The sequence below is a fragment of the Cygnus olor genome, chromosome 15, assembly GCF_009769625.2.
Source record: "Cygnus olor isolate bCygOlo1 chromosome 15, bCygOlo1.pri.v2, whole genome shotgun sequence".
Lineage (NCBI taxonomy): Eukaryota > Metazoa > Chordata > Aves > Anseriformes > Anatidae > Cygnus > Cygnus olor.
The window spans coordinates 9,775,813-9,791,493 of record NC_049183.1 but is presented as its reverse complement, the minus strand read 5'-3'; the positions used below and the strand labels follow the sequence as shown (position 1 = coordinate 9,791,493).

At 35.9% G+C, this 15,681-nt stretch overlaps 1 protein-coding gene across 4 annotated transcripts in view; it reads left to right on the top strand.

Annotated features, from left to right (window-relative positions):
* DNAH3 (dynein axonemal heavy chain 3) overlaps positions 1-15,681 on the top strand; it is a 67,399-nt gene that overhangs the window by 20,795 nt on the left and 30,923 nt on the right. For all 4 annotated transcript variants that reach the window (XM_040575129.1, XM_040575127.1, XM_040575128.1 and 1 more), the window contains 18 exons: positions 64-217; positions 1,480-1,624; positions 1,905-2,116; positions 2,408-2,499; positions 2,923-3,037; positions 3,597-3,713; positions 4,903-5,082; positions 6,462-6,598; positions 7,307-7,508; positions 8,360-8,452; positions 8,737-8,847; positions 9,809-9,923; positions 11,324-11,522; positions 12,207-12,315; positions 12,594-12,707; positions 13,917-14,093; positions 14,796-14,887; positions 15,321-15,540. In XM_040575129.1, coding sequence (XP_040431063.1) covers positions 64-217; positions 1,480-1,624; positions 1,905-2,116; positions 2,408-2,499; positions 2,923-3,037; positions 3,597-3,713; positions 4,903-5,082; positions 6,462-6,598; positions 7,307-7,508; positions 8,360-8,452; positions 8,737-8,847; positions 9,809-9,923; positions 11,324-11,522; positions 12,207-12,315; positions 12,594-12,707; positions 13,917-14,093; positions 14,796-14,887; positions 15,321-15,540 — 2,584 coding nt within the window. The remainder of the gene's footprint in view (positions 1-63; positions 218-1,479; positions 1,625-1,904; positions 2,117-2,407; positions 2,500-2,922; positions 3,038-3,596; positions 3,714-4,902; positions 5,083-6,461; positions 6,599-7,306; positions 7,509-8,359; positions 8,453-8,736; positions 8,848-9,808; positions 9,924-11,323; positions 11,523-12,206; positions 12,316-12,593; positions 12,708-13,916; positions 14,094-14,795; positions 14,888-15,320; positions 15,541-15,681) is intronic.

The window sequence follows — 15,681 nt, the reverse complement described above, 5'->3', positions numbered from 1 at the left end:
AATAACCGAACCTGAAAAGGAATGAAACAGAACATCTTATTACTTTACCTATCTTTACCTCAGGATTTCTCAGTTTGATGAAATTCTTGAAGGTTATAATAGAGAAGTAGAAAGCTACAAAAAGCGGGATGTCATGACCATAGAAGAAATGAAGAACAATGTTGAGAAATTTAAAGAGTTAAATAAGAATCTAAATAATGCACTAGCAGAACTTGAGGTTAGTATTTTTGACAGGTATAAAATGGGTTACAGTGTGTTGGATGAATGAATGTTTTTTTCCAGGTTCTGGACGTATATTGTCAAGCTGGCTTTAAGATTCCCAAATTCACCAACAAGTGGCCAATATCTTCTCGTCCCCATATACAGTACTAATGTTGAGCTGAAAAGCATATTTTCGGGGGGGAATGTTTAGAGAGTTTTTTTAATTGAAATAGTGAATTTCAGTATTTCTAAACAGTCAGTAGTAGCAGGATACTATCCATGAAAAACAATTTTTCTGGCAGAGCTGATGAGGAGAACAATTAGGAAAGTGGTATTTTCCCTGAATTGTGGTTTGTACTACTTGAGCTGCATTTAAGCCTCTTTCATTGTTCTCTAATTAAAAACAAATGCTCTCCAACTGTATATATCATTTCCAGAAGTTGCCTATAAGCATTAATATATGTTTTCAGACGTTAGAAGGAAGCTGAACACTGAGATTCCTAGATTCTACTCAGGGCTCTTTAACCAATATGCTGTGTGGTTCTTGGCTGAATAGTTTCTTAGCTGTGCCTCTGTTGGGAAATGAGAATGGTTACCTTTGAGAGATCTCACAGGTATTGTGAGGCTTAATTAATGTTCTAAATAACAGTGAGATTATGAGATTTCTGTATATATGGAGCCTTAAGAATCAAGCTGTTAATTAAGATCTGCTCAAAAGAGAAAACTGGACCAATTAAATCAGTTTGGGATGTAGATAAATTGCTACAATCCCTATATATCAAGAGCCTTAAACTGATTTAAAGGCATCCAGTGTATCTAGTTAGTTTGAGTTAACAGCATTGGTAAGTTGTAATGGGTAGAACAGAGTAAGTTATTAAGTTGGTGAAATTTCTTAATACATATTCACAATGAGATTTGTATCCACACAATTTAAATGACATCATGAACAGCTGAGTGAATACATGAAGTTAAAGATTACCTTGAAATATGGATCTTCAAGTTTCTCTGTCTGCAACTCACATAGAATGATTAAAAGTCTATTTTTAAAATAGATATTTAAAATTATTCGAGTAGTAAAAACTACCAACAAATAACTAAGGGAATTTACAAGAACACAGTTACCTTATTTACCTGAAAGCCACAGGCTTAAGTCTACAAAACTGGTTGGCTTTGACATGTGAAAAAAAAAATCCTATCCAACATTACTTAGTAAAAAGTTAAAAAGCAGTAGCAGGAATTTTTGATGGAAATATTTTTTTTTTATTATTATCATTAAAGGCTATTAATAAAGAAGAGGAGTTACTTGAGCGGAATAAGAGTCAATTTCCCTTACTGCAAATTATAGTCACAAACAAGCAACCCTTTGAACAACTTTGGTTAACAGCCTATGAATTTCATACCAAGTCTGAGGAATGGATGAATGGTGAGATACTGATTAAATGTGTCATTTTCAGTTAGTTAAGTAGAAGCTGAACAGGTTGCTTAGTTGTTGTGATAAAATAATTTTGAAGAGAGAAGCAGTGAAATCAATCAGTGAAATAAAATTGTTAACATGGATTTTGCATAAAGATTTTTTTGTAACACAAATGATTTCCAATTAAAGGAGAATGACTATAAATACCTGTAAATAAGCCACCCTGATAATCCCCTTGTGCTGAATTACACTGCTTTTTTTTTTTTTTTTTTAATGTTGCTGTATTCAGGATCTCTCCAGAAATTGAGTGCTGATGAAATTACTGAAGAAATTGGAAATATGTGGAGGACTATGTACAAGCTCAGTAAGAGTTTTCCAGATTTGGGTGGGCCTAGACGCTTAGCAGAAAGTACAAAATATAAACTTGATAAGTTTAAACAGCATCTTCCTGTCCTGTCAATTGCCTGCAATCGTGGAATGAAGGAGAGACATTGGGAGCAGGTATTTTAAACTCTACTTTAACTGTGGGGGTATCCTACCTCCGAAACTGACAGTTCAATGCAGTACTCTGTATATTAGTAATAGTTCTGTGTTTCACAATACGATGATTCTGTATCCTGTCAATAAATGCAGTTTTGAAGTTTTTAATGGTACAGGCATGAGCTTCTTTGAATTAATGGCAGAAAAGCAAATTGGGGCGCTGCACTAATACTTTTTTAGCATTTTTTCCTTGCTGTTTACTAAGTCTGTTAGAAGCATCCACCTCAATAATAGATTTTTCTTTATTTTCAGATTAGTGAAATTGTAGGATGTGAGATCAAACCCAATGAAACTACTACTCTTCTAAATATGCTGGAATTTGGACTCTCAAAATATATTGATCAGTAAGAAGCTTACTCTATTCTCATTTTTTTTAGACAATCACGATATTTCGTATGTGAGATACAAAATTCTAGTTTTATTTTTTTGTGTGTGTTGTTCAGAACTTCCATGTTTTCACAGCTATGTCTTATTAAGATAGAGATGGAACTGTCAGATGTCCTTGTGGAACCAAGACAACAAAACCCAGAATCATATTCCCAAACTGCTTAATTTCTGCATTTGGAATTTTCTGTCTCTATTTGTCTCCAAATTCATACTAATTTTTCTAACTTGGTGAGCCCAAAAGTGAATAAATATTTCCTGAAATAAGAGTGTGTGTTACTAATAGATATCCAAATGAAAGGGAAAGGTAGTCAGCTTTGCTTCTCTTCACTTCTGCTCCATTGCAAAAGTATTTCTGAGATATGTGTTTCATTCCAATTTAGGCTGGAATCTATTGGAGCAGCTGCAAGTAAGGAGTATTCTTTAGAGAAATCAATAGAGAAAATGAAATCAGAGTGGGTCAACATGCAGTTCAGTCTGGTGAAGTACAGGGATACTGTGAGTAAACATGAAATCCATATACACATTGTTGAAATGAATTACTTCGATTCTCAATATCAACTCAGAAATATTAGAGGGAAGTACTGCTGATACATTGTGGCATCATGGAAAGTGGTATCATACCTCAAAGCCTGGGCAAATGTACCCATTACTATTAGTGTGTGGTTAACTTTCAATTTCAACATATTAATCCTAACAAATCTGTGAGCCTGAGAGCTTCTGCAGTATTGTATGGAAAGGTGAACAGTAGTGAAATTTTAACGTGCCCAGAAGATATAGGAAATCACATACTGTGCAAAAGATTGTTAGAAGTCACTAGCATCTCTGGCTAGCTTCCTATTCACAACACCAATCCATCTCTTGACCTTTTAAATAGAGATGTACAGGAGAGATATCTTTTCGTATCTTCAGACATATTGCAGGCTTTGTCAGTGCCTTGCTACTTTCCTGCCTTCAGAGAGAGGGGGGGGCAGCAGGAAGCTGAATGACTGTAAGGTTGAAGAGCAGCTAAATAAGCAACTGCTATTTACCTTAGCAAAATATGATGTCTTTACAGAACAACAGCATCCTGTCAGCAGTTGATGACATCCAGCTTTTACTGGATGATCACATTGTTAAGACTCAGACAATGTGTGGCTCTCCCTTCATCAAACCAATTGAAGCTGAATGCCGGGTAAGGAAAAGCTGGTTTCATTGAGCTTCTGTGTTTCTCATAATATGATTTCTGTAAGTCCTTTCAGGTGTTTTGGCATGATAGGATGTTGTGTAGTTTTTAACCATTTCTAAGGAATGCACATTTGTATCTTTATCTTTGATTAAAATTTCCAGACAAAGGTATGCAAGGCTTGCTTTACAGCTAAACAAAATGTAATTTCATTGCTAATCTAGTCATTATATGCGTTTTTTTTAGTTCATTGTATTGGGTGGGTCAGTTAATTTAAACAAATCCTACTGTGTTGTGTAATAAGACACAGGTCTGTCATTTGTTAGAGATGATGTATTTGTAATCCTCTGGCATTGGCACAATACATAAGGCAGCAGGGAGGGGAAAGATCGAACCTACTATATAAAAGGCCTGCAAAATGGCATTTACTCAGTCTGCTGGCTACCTTGTCAAGGTATCTATTCACTGCTGATCAGATAGAAAGTACACAGCTAGCATTTCAAAGAGTTTTTGTTTTTTTTTTTCCTAGAGAAAAAATGTGGCTTTACTTCTTCACTGCTGAAAAACAATCTTGTACAAATACTTTAAAAGTTTCTAGCTCCTTTGGCATAGCTTTTGCAAGTGTGTGTATGTGCTTCGTTAAGGTATAAAGTATCCTTTCATTCGATTGCTAGCTGTGGACATTAGCAGCCAAATCAACTCCTGTAAAGAAAATAACCTTGAAGAAAGCTGGAAGCATGAACTCTGTAGTCTCATATTCCTTCAGCCCTGAGTTGGAGAATTGTTTATCATAGAATTGTTAAGGTTGGAAAAGACCTTCAAGATCATCTGGCCTAATCAATTAGTTTGTAGAGAAACAGATGCAGAATCCACTCCTGAACTGTTGTTAAACAAGAAGTCATCCATCATACAAGTAATACTGATAGGACAACCTGTGGGACTACGATATGAGTTAGTGATGCGTTATCAGTCCCTGAATGTTTAGGCCTTTCTAAAGAGGTTCTTTCCTGTAAGTCTGTAACAATACAGGAGAAACTGTTAGAGTGGTGTGTTTCCAAAGTCCTGTAACAAAAAACACATAGGAATCCAATACTGCTTTAAGTTAATAGCTTGTGATTTTGTACTGTCATTCTTCTAATCAATCTCCAGTTTTAAATGGCTGCCCATAATTCTTAAATATTAAATATTTTCAATACAGGCTTGGGAAGAGAAGCTGACTTTAATGCAAGATATTCTAGACAGTTGGTTAAAATGTCAGGCAACATGGTTGTATTTGGAACCAATTTTTAGTTCAGAAGACATTATAGCTCAAATGCCTGAAGAGGGCAGAAAGTTTGGGGTAGTGGATACATACTGGAAGGACATTATGGCACAAGTGGTAAGTGCTTGTATTCAATAAAGCATGTATTGAATACATATCTGATAACAGAATGATTACTGTCATGAAGATGTACAAGCTTGCTTTTTTTTTTTTTTTAGTTAGATATTTGTATTTAAGTCACAAGAAGGTCTAATGTGGAGTGGGAAAACCTTTACTAAAGCCTACCAAAATCTAGTCTTGCAATAAAAGTGGTAGATTATATCATTACTACTTTGAGGTTTCCGTAGAGGATGGATATTGCAGGATAAATTAGAGCTCAACTAACGTTTGAATTCTAATTTTTCTGGCTTTTGTAGAGAAAAAAAAAGCCAGAAAATATACTTTCATACATTTTTTTTCTGGCATTTTTCAGTTAAATGATCAGAATTAGGTAGAAAGATGAATAATTTGTGCTTTCAAGATCTGCTTCAGAGTTCACTGGTAGGAAGTCTTCACTGTATACAGCCGGATTTTAGATTAGTCTTTTAAAGGCTCAGAGATTATTACAGCAACTAAATGGCTTATTTTCTTTTCTATCTTTCTCCTCCTCCTCCCGCCCGCCCTCCCTCTTTCTTTCCACCTTTCTGCCTTTGGGGTGATGCCCCATGTCTGTCAGTGTACGAGAGACATTTGGATAATACCCTTAACAATATGCTTTAACTTTTGGTTAGCCCCAAAGTGGTCAGGCAGATTGATTCAATGATCTTTGTCTATTCAACTGTTCTGTTCTGTTCTATTCTATTCTATGGTTATTAGAAACTTTGGTGAATATGTAGTGATCTGATAGTGTGTCAGGATAAGGTTACAGAATCATTTAGATTAGAAAAGACGTTCAAGGTCATCAAGTCCAACCGTCAACCTGACCTACCAATTATGGGGATAGTAAATGACATTGGTTATTCTGTTCAGTTCTATACAACTAAGAAATTGGATAAGAGGCCAGATACTTAGTGGTAGTATGAGCTGAGATCTTCATGAAAAACATTAGCAGTACATGATTGTGTGACAAAGATGTTGAAATAATCAGTATAACAAAATAGAAGCTGAGACCCGTCTAACAGCTCAGGCCAAATAATTTCCATGTGCTGTGACTGACAAAACTTAGGTGTGAATGGAAAAAAAAAATGTAGCAAGCCCAAGATACAGAAGGAAATGCCAAAAAAAATAATTCCTGTGAATATTGTTGCTGTATTGTCTGTAAAGTTGAGATCGGTAAAAGTGTTTAAAAAGTAAAGCTATCAAATAATACATACATATTTAATAACATAAAGGCACACAACAGAGAAGACTGTCTAGTTTTTATCCTCCTAAAACGTAAGTGATTGATGATAACAATTTTTATGTATGAACATAATGTGACTTTTAGCAATTTCTGATGTGTATTTGTTTTTATAAAGGTGAAAGACACAAGGGTGCTTGTGGCAACTGAACAGCCCATGATGTTAGACAGATTTCAGGAAGCAAATACTCTCTTAGAAGACATTCAGAAGGGGCTGAATACTTACTTGGAAAAGAAAAGATTATTTTTCCCAAGGTAAATTAATTAAGCAGGCCAAAATTAGAGATAAAAATCCAGAAGCTCTTTTAATTTATACTGAGCTGGTAAGTCTCATTTCATAAGCATGTGTGGGATGCAGTACCATGCAACATGAAAAAAAAAAAAGAAAACCTGTTGTTTTTTCTAAATTTCCATTTATTTTCTCAGCTTCAGCTAAGTTTGCAGTGCCAGGGACAGGTGATAGTGGGGAAGCAAAAATCTATCTAGCACAGCTTTAATTTAAGATTAGAAACACATCATCACTTACAGGGCATTTTGAGGGAATTTGCTACTTTCCTATAACTGATTCGTAATTATGTCTCAGCCCTACTCTCTTTAGCTGTGCAGAGATTCATAGTACATTGGAGTTGTATATGATCATGAGGAACAAGATTCTGTGTTTTTACTCAGAATTTTTTATTGGCTGTACAGACGTACCTGGTATTTCCTGTGTGTTTGAAATGCTTGTTTTTTCTTCTCTGCATGAGAGGATGGTCATGTTGAAATTTTGAAAAAACAGTGTCATTAATTTTATAATGTTAACAATAGCTTAGAAAAGGGATCTGATATGATAATTTCCCCTCTGTTATATTACTGTCCTAAGCAACAATAAAAACAATTTGATTTTTCTTGCTAACAGTAGAATTGTAATGACAATTTTCTTGTTTGGAAAGTTTATATTCATTAATTGTGTTTTCCTAACAGATTCTTTTTTCTGTCTAATGATGAACTGCTTGAAATACTCTCAGAAACAAAGGATCCCCTTAGAGTGCAGCCTCATTTAAAGAAGTGTTTTGAGGGAATTGCTAAACTGGAGTTCACGGAAGATCTGGAGATCCTAGGAATGATCAGTTCAGAGAAAGAAATTGTTCCTTTCATAGATAAAATCTATCCGATGAATGCAAAAGTAATTTTTTTTACTATGTTATTAAATTAATGTTTTGCCTAAAGTGTATTTTTTGGGGGGAATGAGATCCAAGGCATCTAGGATGAGATCATGAAAGGTGTTTCAGAAGTGAGAGTGCAGACCAGTGTTCTAGAACAAAAAGGAATTCCTACAAAAAGGAGTAAGATGTACCAAGTTTTTGGTAAATTAGTCTGGGCACTTTTCTACATCTTTACACACTTACTACTTTTAAGATGTTATTTACACACACACACACACACACACACTATATTTACATACTTACAAATACATGTATGCGTATGTGCATTTATATATATATCTGCACAGCATGGCTAAAACACAGTGGAATGAAGGAAAAGATGAATGACTGCCACTGAGGAGTCAGAGCCTTAGTTCAAAGGGTGGCTGGGTATAAATTGTAGCATTTACCTGAAAGGAAGTTGTGGGGAGTTGGGGGTCACTCTTACAGGTAACTAGCAATAGGACTAGAGGGAGTGGCCTCAAATTGCGCCAGGGGAGGTTTAGGTTGGAAATTAGGAAAAATTTCTTCTCAGAAAGAGCAGTCAGGCATTGGAATAGGTTGCCCAGGGAGGTGGTGGAGTCACTGTCCCTGGGGTTGTCTAAGGAAAGGTTGGATGTGGTACTTACGGACATGGCTTAGTGGGTGACATTGGTAATAGGGTGATGGTTGGACCAGTGCCTGTCAAATTTGGATAATTTCCACCTATTTATCTCCCACAGAGATCATAAGAAAGTATATTTAAGCCTAACATATTTCAAAGAATTTGCCCTTTAAAAAGAATATAATCAGGAAATGTTTACTGACTCTTAACTGTTTTTCCTGTTCGAAGGGCATGGTAGAAAAATGGCTTTTGCAAGTCGAGGAAATGATGCTGGCCAGTGTAAGGCAAGTTCTTCAAGATGGTATAAAAGGATACATTGAGGTAATTATTCCTGAGTTATAGTGTAAAATAAGATTTCACAAGCAACTGTACATGAACAGATTGTTCACATTCTTCTTAACCAGGGAAACATGTTTGAAGCTAAGTGGAATCCATCTCTTCTTATTTGAAGTTTTATTTCTGATTTTCTTGGAGAAAAAGTAACAGAGCTAGTTCTCATTTATTTTTTGCATGAGACAAAATAAATTTGGGGAAAATAATTGTTATTAGTGCCATAATCAGATGTGTTTACATGACTTTGATTGGAATGGATCTTTATGTTTAAGGTTCCTCGAAAAACATGGGTACTTCAGTGGCCTGGACAGGTGGTTATTTGTGTTTCATCCATTTACTGGACAGAAGAAGTGTCTGAGGCTATAACAAAAGGAACTTTACGAGTAAGATTTTCTTCTACCATTCTATTAATTATTAAGACAAATTTGTTATTTTGCACAAGAGCCTTTCCTCATATGTTTGTGGTGCCTTTGTCATCAAAAAACTTTTACATAGCACTTTGTTGAGGCTGATGAAATGCACACTCAAGTAATAAAAATAATTTGTGTTGAATTCAGTGGGGTTTTGTCTGATCCTAATATAGGTGGGTGTATGAGGATTTATTTGGGGATTAAATCTGTCAGCAGGTAGTTTGGGCTGCCTTTTAAATGTGAATAATAAGGTTTATTAAAACTTTATACCAAATACTGCATTTTAATGTTAGCTTTTTGTTTCTGTATCCTTACTGAATATCTTAGATTTAACTTGCCTGTGTTGTTTAATACTAGTTGAAGATCTTATTTTGCATACTCAATCACAAAATTCCTGTCTGACCATTTCTCCAGTCTGGTGAGGTTCCTCTGAATGGCAACACACCTGTAGGGTCTATCAACCAGTCTTCCCAGATTTTGTATCATCTGGAGACTTGCTGAGGATGTACTCTGTCATGTTGTCTAGGTCATTAATGAAAATTGAGACAGTGATGTAAAATGTTTATAGTAAAGTGTGGAGAATCTTCGATTTGTATTGATGTTATTAATTTACAATTTACTACAAATTTCCAGAAGTGAATCCAGATTCACTCAACAGAGTCTATACATTTCCTATGATAGAATTTTGGCGTTTCTATTAGGAAGAAAGAAAATACTTCTGTTTACATTATTTTCAAGCCATAAAGCTTTCTAAAGTGTTCATAGTAAAATAAAATGCCAGTATATGAAAGAGAATTTAAAACGTTTGTGTAGTGCCAGGAGTTTGATTACTATATTCTGTTAGAGGGGCTGTCTCCAATGATTGCACCCATGGGAGTTCAGGAAATGCTAGCTACAACATTATACTAATGCCTGTGTTCTGTTTCTGTGACAGGATTTCTTGGAGAAGAGCAATCTACAAATTGGAGATATTGTTGAGTTAGTGAGAGGAAAGCTGTCCAGTGGAGCCCGGCTAACTCTTGGAGCTCTTACTGTCATTGACATCCATGGTAAACGTGCAGTTGCTAGTACTCTAGGGCCATGCTTCTATAGTTAGCTTGGTGAACTATTAGAGAGAAGCAGCTATAATACTTTCTTCACCAAAAGGACCATGGCATAAAATGAGTTGGAGAGTTAACATTAAGTTTCTTTCGTTAATTCACAGAAGTTGAAAACTAGTTATACTGGCTAGAATCATGTATGAACTAGGTAAGCTATTTATTTAGGCACAGGGACTTTAAGTAACCTTTGTGGGCTGCACAGTCTCAGTTCTTTTCTGATTGGCCTCCCTTTTTCTTCCAGCAGCAGGACTGATGAGGGAGGGAGACTATTTACACTCTCACTGGGGAACAGCAGGTGGAATTCTCTAGCTTTGCTAGCATTTCTGCTGCTTGAAAGGAGTGGAATGGTGGTGTTCTATGCATTTAGAAGCTCTTCACAAAAGCAAAGTTGGTACATATAGCATAGCTGCTGTTCTACCTCTATAGCTGGGAAAGGAAACGGCACCTTTGATCCTTGGGGGAATGGACACCCACTAGACTTGACTGCTGATGAGAAGCTCCTTAGAGGATTGAGACTAGAGGATTTAGATGTGTAGTTAATGATCAGAAAAACACAGCAAATAGATTATTTCAGCAATAATTGAAAAGGCAGAAGTCTAAAATTCTGCCTTAAAAATTTTATTCTATCCCTCTGAAACATTTTTATGCTGCTTAGGTCATATAAGGGCATTAAAATAAAAATTATTTCACTTTTTATTTTGCCACATGAAGCTGTGATTTGTGAACTTTTTTTTGAGTGCTTCCAGTCTTTGTTTCTCTTCAGCTCAATTTAATATTTAATAACATTAAACTTGCTTCCTGGATTGTTCCTGTATATAAAGGAAGGAAGAAGAAAAAGTAAGCTTTTAACTTTAATATTTAAACATCATTCAGCATTCAACCATGCAACTGCGTAACTGTATTTATAGAGCCAAATTCTGTCCTAAACAACATTCTTTTATTTCCTGTCTTTTTTCTGGTCTATATATCAGAGTGGAATTTGATCATGAGATTGGATTTTGTATCCTACTAAGGATTTAAATGAAGCCTTGTTTTTCTCCTGCACTAGTGGGAAACAAGTATCCTATGTGGGTTGTTTCAGCTACTGACTGTAAGCAGCCTTTACACTGTTATTGCGTGGTGGGCTGATGGATGTTGCTCAGCCCACTGAGCACTGGAATCTAAATCAAACTAACCTGACTCCCTGTACAAAACGGGTGGAGATTTTTCTAACATGAAATTCAACCTACTACTCTGAATGTTTATTTACATAATTATAAGTAAATGTTAGCTTATTTATACATTGTTTTAAGTAAACTAACATAGTAGAAATGTTTAGATTTAAAAAAAAAATCTCTCTTTATGTGCAGCTCGTGATGTGGTTGAAAAATTGGTTGAAGACAAAATCACAGATCTGAATGACTTCCAATGGATTTCTCAGCTGAGATACTACTGGGAAGAGAATGATGTAATAGTGAGAATGATTACGACAGAAGCCAAATATGGATATGAGTATCTGGGCAATTCTTTACGTCTGGTTATAACACCACTAACAGATCGATGTTATAGGTAAAGCCATGTTTAAGAATAACATTTTTTTTTTTTAGATTGGTCTACACTTAATTTCATTTGTTACAATTAATAATAGTAGGAACCTTAGCACCTAAGATTTTCCTGTAGGTTCTGGAGGCAGATTTTACATATCTTCTTTGTCCAAATATGGTAAAATATTTACAATGTTTAGATTTCTACACCAGTAGAGCAATAATTTCTATAGTATCCAAGAATGTGCCTCTGAAAAAAGCTGGCAGATCATGGCACTGAAAATATAAAGAACTGTACAATAGCACTGGTCAATGCTTTCTCAGCCTTTTCTAAAAACTGGCTGCATTTATAAAGCCAGCCTCATGTTCTTGTCATGGGGAGTGCTCTTTGATGAAAAGGTGTGTTTTTGCAAACTCTGACACTTTCCCTGTGGCACTGTGCATTTGTTTGTGCAACCGAGGATATGCAGAGTGGATGCATGTAATAAAAAGCGTTGACATTCCTTGTAGAACAATTGGATGAAAGCTTCTGCTTCTGGGAGTCATTTATGAGACAATAGTAGGTTGTTGGCGCAAGCTGTAAAGTTGGTAGGGAACAAGTAAATCATTGTCAGGGGAACCTGTATAGGAAGAAAACTGACTCATTCCTTCAGAAGCAATCTGCCATTAGAAACTACTATTTCTATTGACTGTGTTCTTGTTTACATAGGACATTAATGGGTGCCTTGAAATTAAATCTTGGTGGTGCTCCAGAAGGACCTGCTGGGACTGGCAAAACAGAAACAACTAAAGATCTAGCAAAAGCACTAGCTAAGCAGGTACCAAAATATAATCTTTTGGTTTGGTTTGGTTTTTTTCTGGATATGTAGATAGATCTTGCAATGTCATTCTTAATCAAGTACTGTTCATTCTCTGCCTGTTCTTTATTCACAGAAATAGTTGGTAAGAAGCACATGTTTAGGAATGTGTCTATATGTTGTCCTAGTGTAGTCATCAAAAATTGGCAATAATAATCCCTTCCCATTTTAGATGCTAATGATTTTATATGGGACTTTGCATTAGTACTGAGAGATGTTCTCTGTGTGTTTTGTTGTAGTGTGTGGTCTTCAATTGCTCCGATGGTCTTGATTACAAGGCAATGGGCAAGTTCTTTAAAGGGTTGGCACAGTCTGGTGCGTGGTCCTGCTTTGATGAATTCAATAGAATTGAGGTAACTTTTCAACTCAGACAAGTAAAATGAGAAAGCTTTAATCTAAGACACAAGAAGTTCTAGATTTAGATATCACAGCATTATTGCCAATTTTCTACTTTTATTTTGTGATGTAGCCTCTTTGTTTTGATGATCAATGCCACTGAAGTAGGTACTTAGGTGACTGTTGTCGGAGCACATGCCTGCCTGTGCTGTGTTGCAGAAGTCTTGTGTTCTGGGTTTTCCAGGTGAAAAGAGAAAAAAAAAAAACAACCCTACTCACATGTCATTTCCACTTTTGTTTGTGACAATCATAGTTAATTTGACTCCAGAGTAACCCAGACTTTTGTTGGGAAAGAACCGTACACCTCTTTTCCTTGAGGCTGCATTTATCTATGTCTCACACAAGACAGACAAATCCCAGTGGAGGAATTCCTGTGATGGCTAGTTGAGTGTCACCGAGTGACCAGGTTAACTAACTGTGTAACCAGGTGCATCTAATCCCCTCCTCCTTCGTATTGCTCTGATACATGTGTATACACACACACACATATATGTCTATGTGGGTGGGTGTGTATTTTTTTTGACTTTGTCAGTGATGACTTTAGACAAGTTTTATTGTTATTTTGATGGAGTTAGATTTAGATCAATATTAGTAAGTCTGGAAATTCCATGAAGATCAGTTTTGTATGTTTTAGTATCTTTAACATCTTCATTTCTCCATTTGTCTGCTGTAATTTGAATTCTCATGACTCAAGTGTTAGCATTCTCATTTTCCAGTATTCTGCTACTTTAATATATTAAAGTGCTGAGAATTAGCCCTAGGCTTCTTTATTCATTCCTTACGTTTCCCCTCAATTTGGAATATTGAGTAAATCAGTCTTACTGAAACCCCAAATTCTTCATGTAGTCTGAGGCAAAAGGCAAGTGCTTTTGGAGGCCTCCAGAGGGAGTTCCTGTCCACCTAAATTTAGTGTCTACATTCAGGCAGATCATCTGGAGGCTTTCAGAAGCCGCTGTTAATGTCTGTGCGTTGGTTGGATAGGGAATGAGGGGTACTAACTTTCAGAAGATTGCTTCAATAGGCAGCTAATATTTAGGCTCAGTTGTCAGACTAGGTATTACATGGAGTGATTTTCACCTGGAGGAATGCAATATATAGCCATCAAAATATATAAACAAAAGCATTTTCCATTGTCTGATGTTTTCCAATCTGTTCTGCCTTATTAGGTTGAAGTATTATCCGTAGTTGCTCAACAAATACTTAGTATACAGCAAGCCATTATTCGTAAACTCAAAACATTCATCTTTGAAGGCACAGAGATCTCTCTTAATCCTACCTGTGCTGTGTTTATCACAATGAATCCTGGGTATGCTGGACGGGCAGAGCTGCCTGATAATCTGAAGGTAAATCTGGAATTTTCATTTCTTCTGGAAATTAAACAGAATTTGCTGCTTCTTATCTACTTTAACAAGAAGAGAAAGACATCAATAAAGTATTACAATGATATAACTTATTCTGCTCTGCTATTCACTAAGGTTTTATAAGTTCAGGATTGTACAAAGTGCACAGACGAAAGATCTCAGTCTGGTAACACTGATACCTGTTCACAGCTTTAACTGTGCTCTCTTTATGTGGAAATTCTCCTAGTTTACAATCCTTAGAGTTCCAAACCCCAATTTAATTATAACTTTGCAAGTTCCTTAGACACTGCAGAGAGACTGATATGGTCCTAATTCTTTTCGCAGCTTTGGCATGCATTTTTTGCATGACCTTGTACAAAACATTAACCGTGCCATGTGCTAGTCTGTCTATTATGAAAGAGAGATGAATAATAACTCATTTTCATCTATGAATAGTTCCTTAAGATTATGACTCTCTCTAAATATTTGTTTTTTAAATGCTTAGCACAGACCTCTTGATAAGATCACAGTTCTAGTAACAAATCTAATGCAATCTCATTTATGTTAGATAATTCCTAAAGTAATGAAAAAGGAACGCGAAGTGGAAAAGTTGATAAATTTACAGAAATACTCTTCTTACAAATAAGCACAAGTTATTACCGTATTACATAGTGTAAACTTATCTCTTTCTTTTTTTTCTTACAGGCGTTGTTTCGAACAGTTGCCATGATGGTTCCAGATTATGCTTTGATTGGAGAAATTTCACTTTATTCAATGGGATTTTTGGACTCTCGAAGGTAAGGCATGCCGAATATTCCACTTTGATTGAGTCACCTCATTCCTATATAAGGCACATATGCATATATGCATCTTTGAGGCATGGAATTCTGGAAGGCTGTCCATGTTCTGTTTCTTCAGAAAGTGCTTTTTAATTTCCTACTTTATAATCACTCTTCATTTACCACATACTTTTGACAGATATGTACCTCTACACAGAACCATTTGGAAAATGTATTGTAGCATCAAACAGAATTCCTAACTGGCGCACACATTCTCTGGCACATCACAATCTACTGTTTTGCTTCCTAGATGTTTTAGGCCATTTTACCAGTTTTACTAGTTGGTGGGTCTGATAATCACTGCAGTGACTTTGTGAATATAGGTACTTTACTTATTTTCTTTGCATGGTGAGATATTTTCATTCTACATGTGGTATTTTAATACCCACAGTCTTGCCCAGAAAATTGTTGCCACTTACCGTTTGTGCTCTGAGCAGCTGTCATCTCAGCATCACTACGATTATGGAATGCGTGCTGTAAAATCAGTCCTGACAGCAGCAGGAAACTTAAAACTGAAGTATCCAACTGAAAATGAAAGTGTATTGTTACTTCGGGCTTTGATGGATGTTAACCTTGCCAAATTCTTGGCACAGGATGTGCCATTGTTTCAGGTAAGCTATCAGGTGGGTGTGTTTAAATTTTGTGATGATGAGGTCGATCAGAAGAACCTGCAGAAACAGGTTATCATCTTAATTTAGAACAGTTTGATCACGATACAGCCATATTAGTGTACAGTTAATTCAGTCCACTGA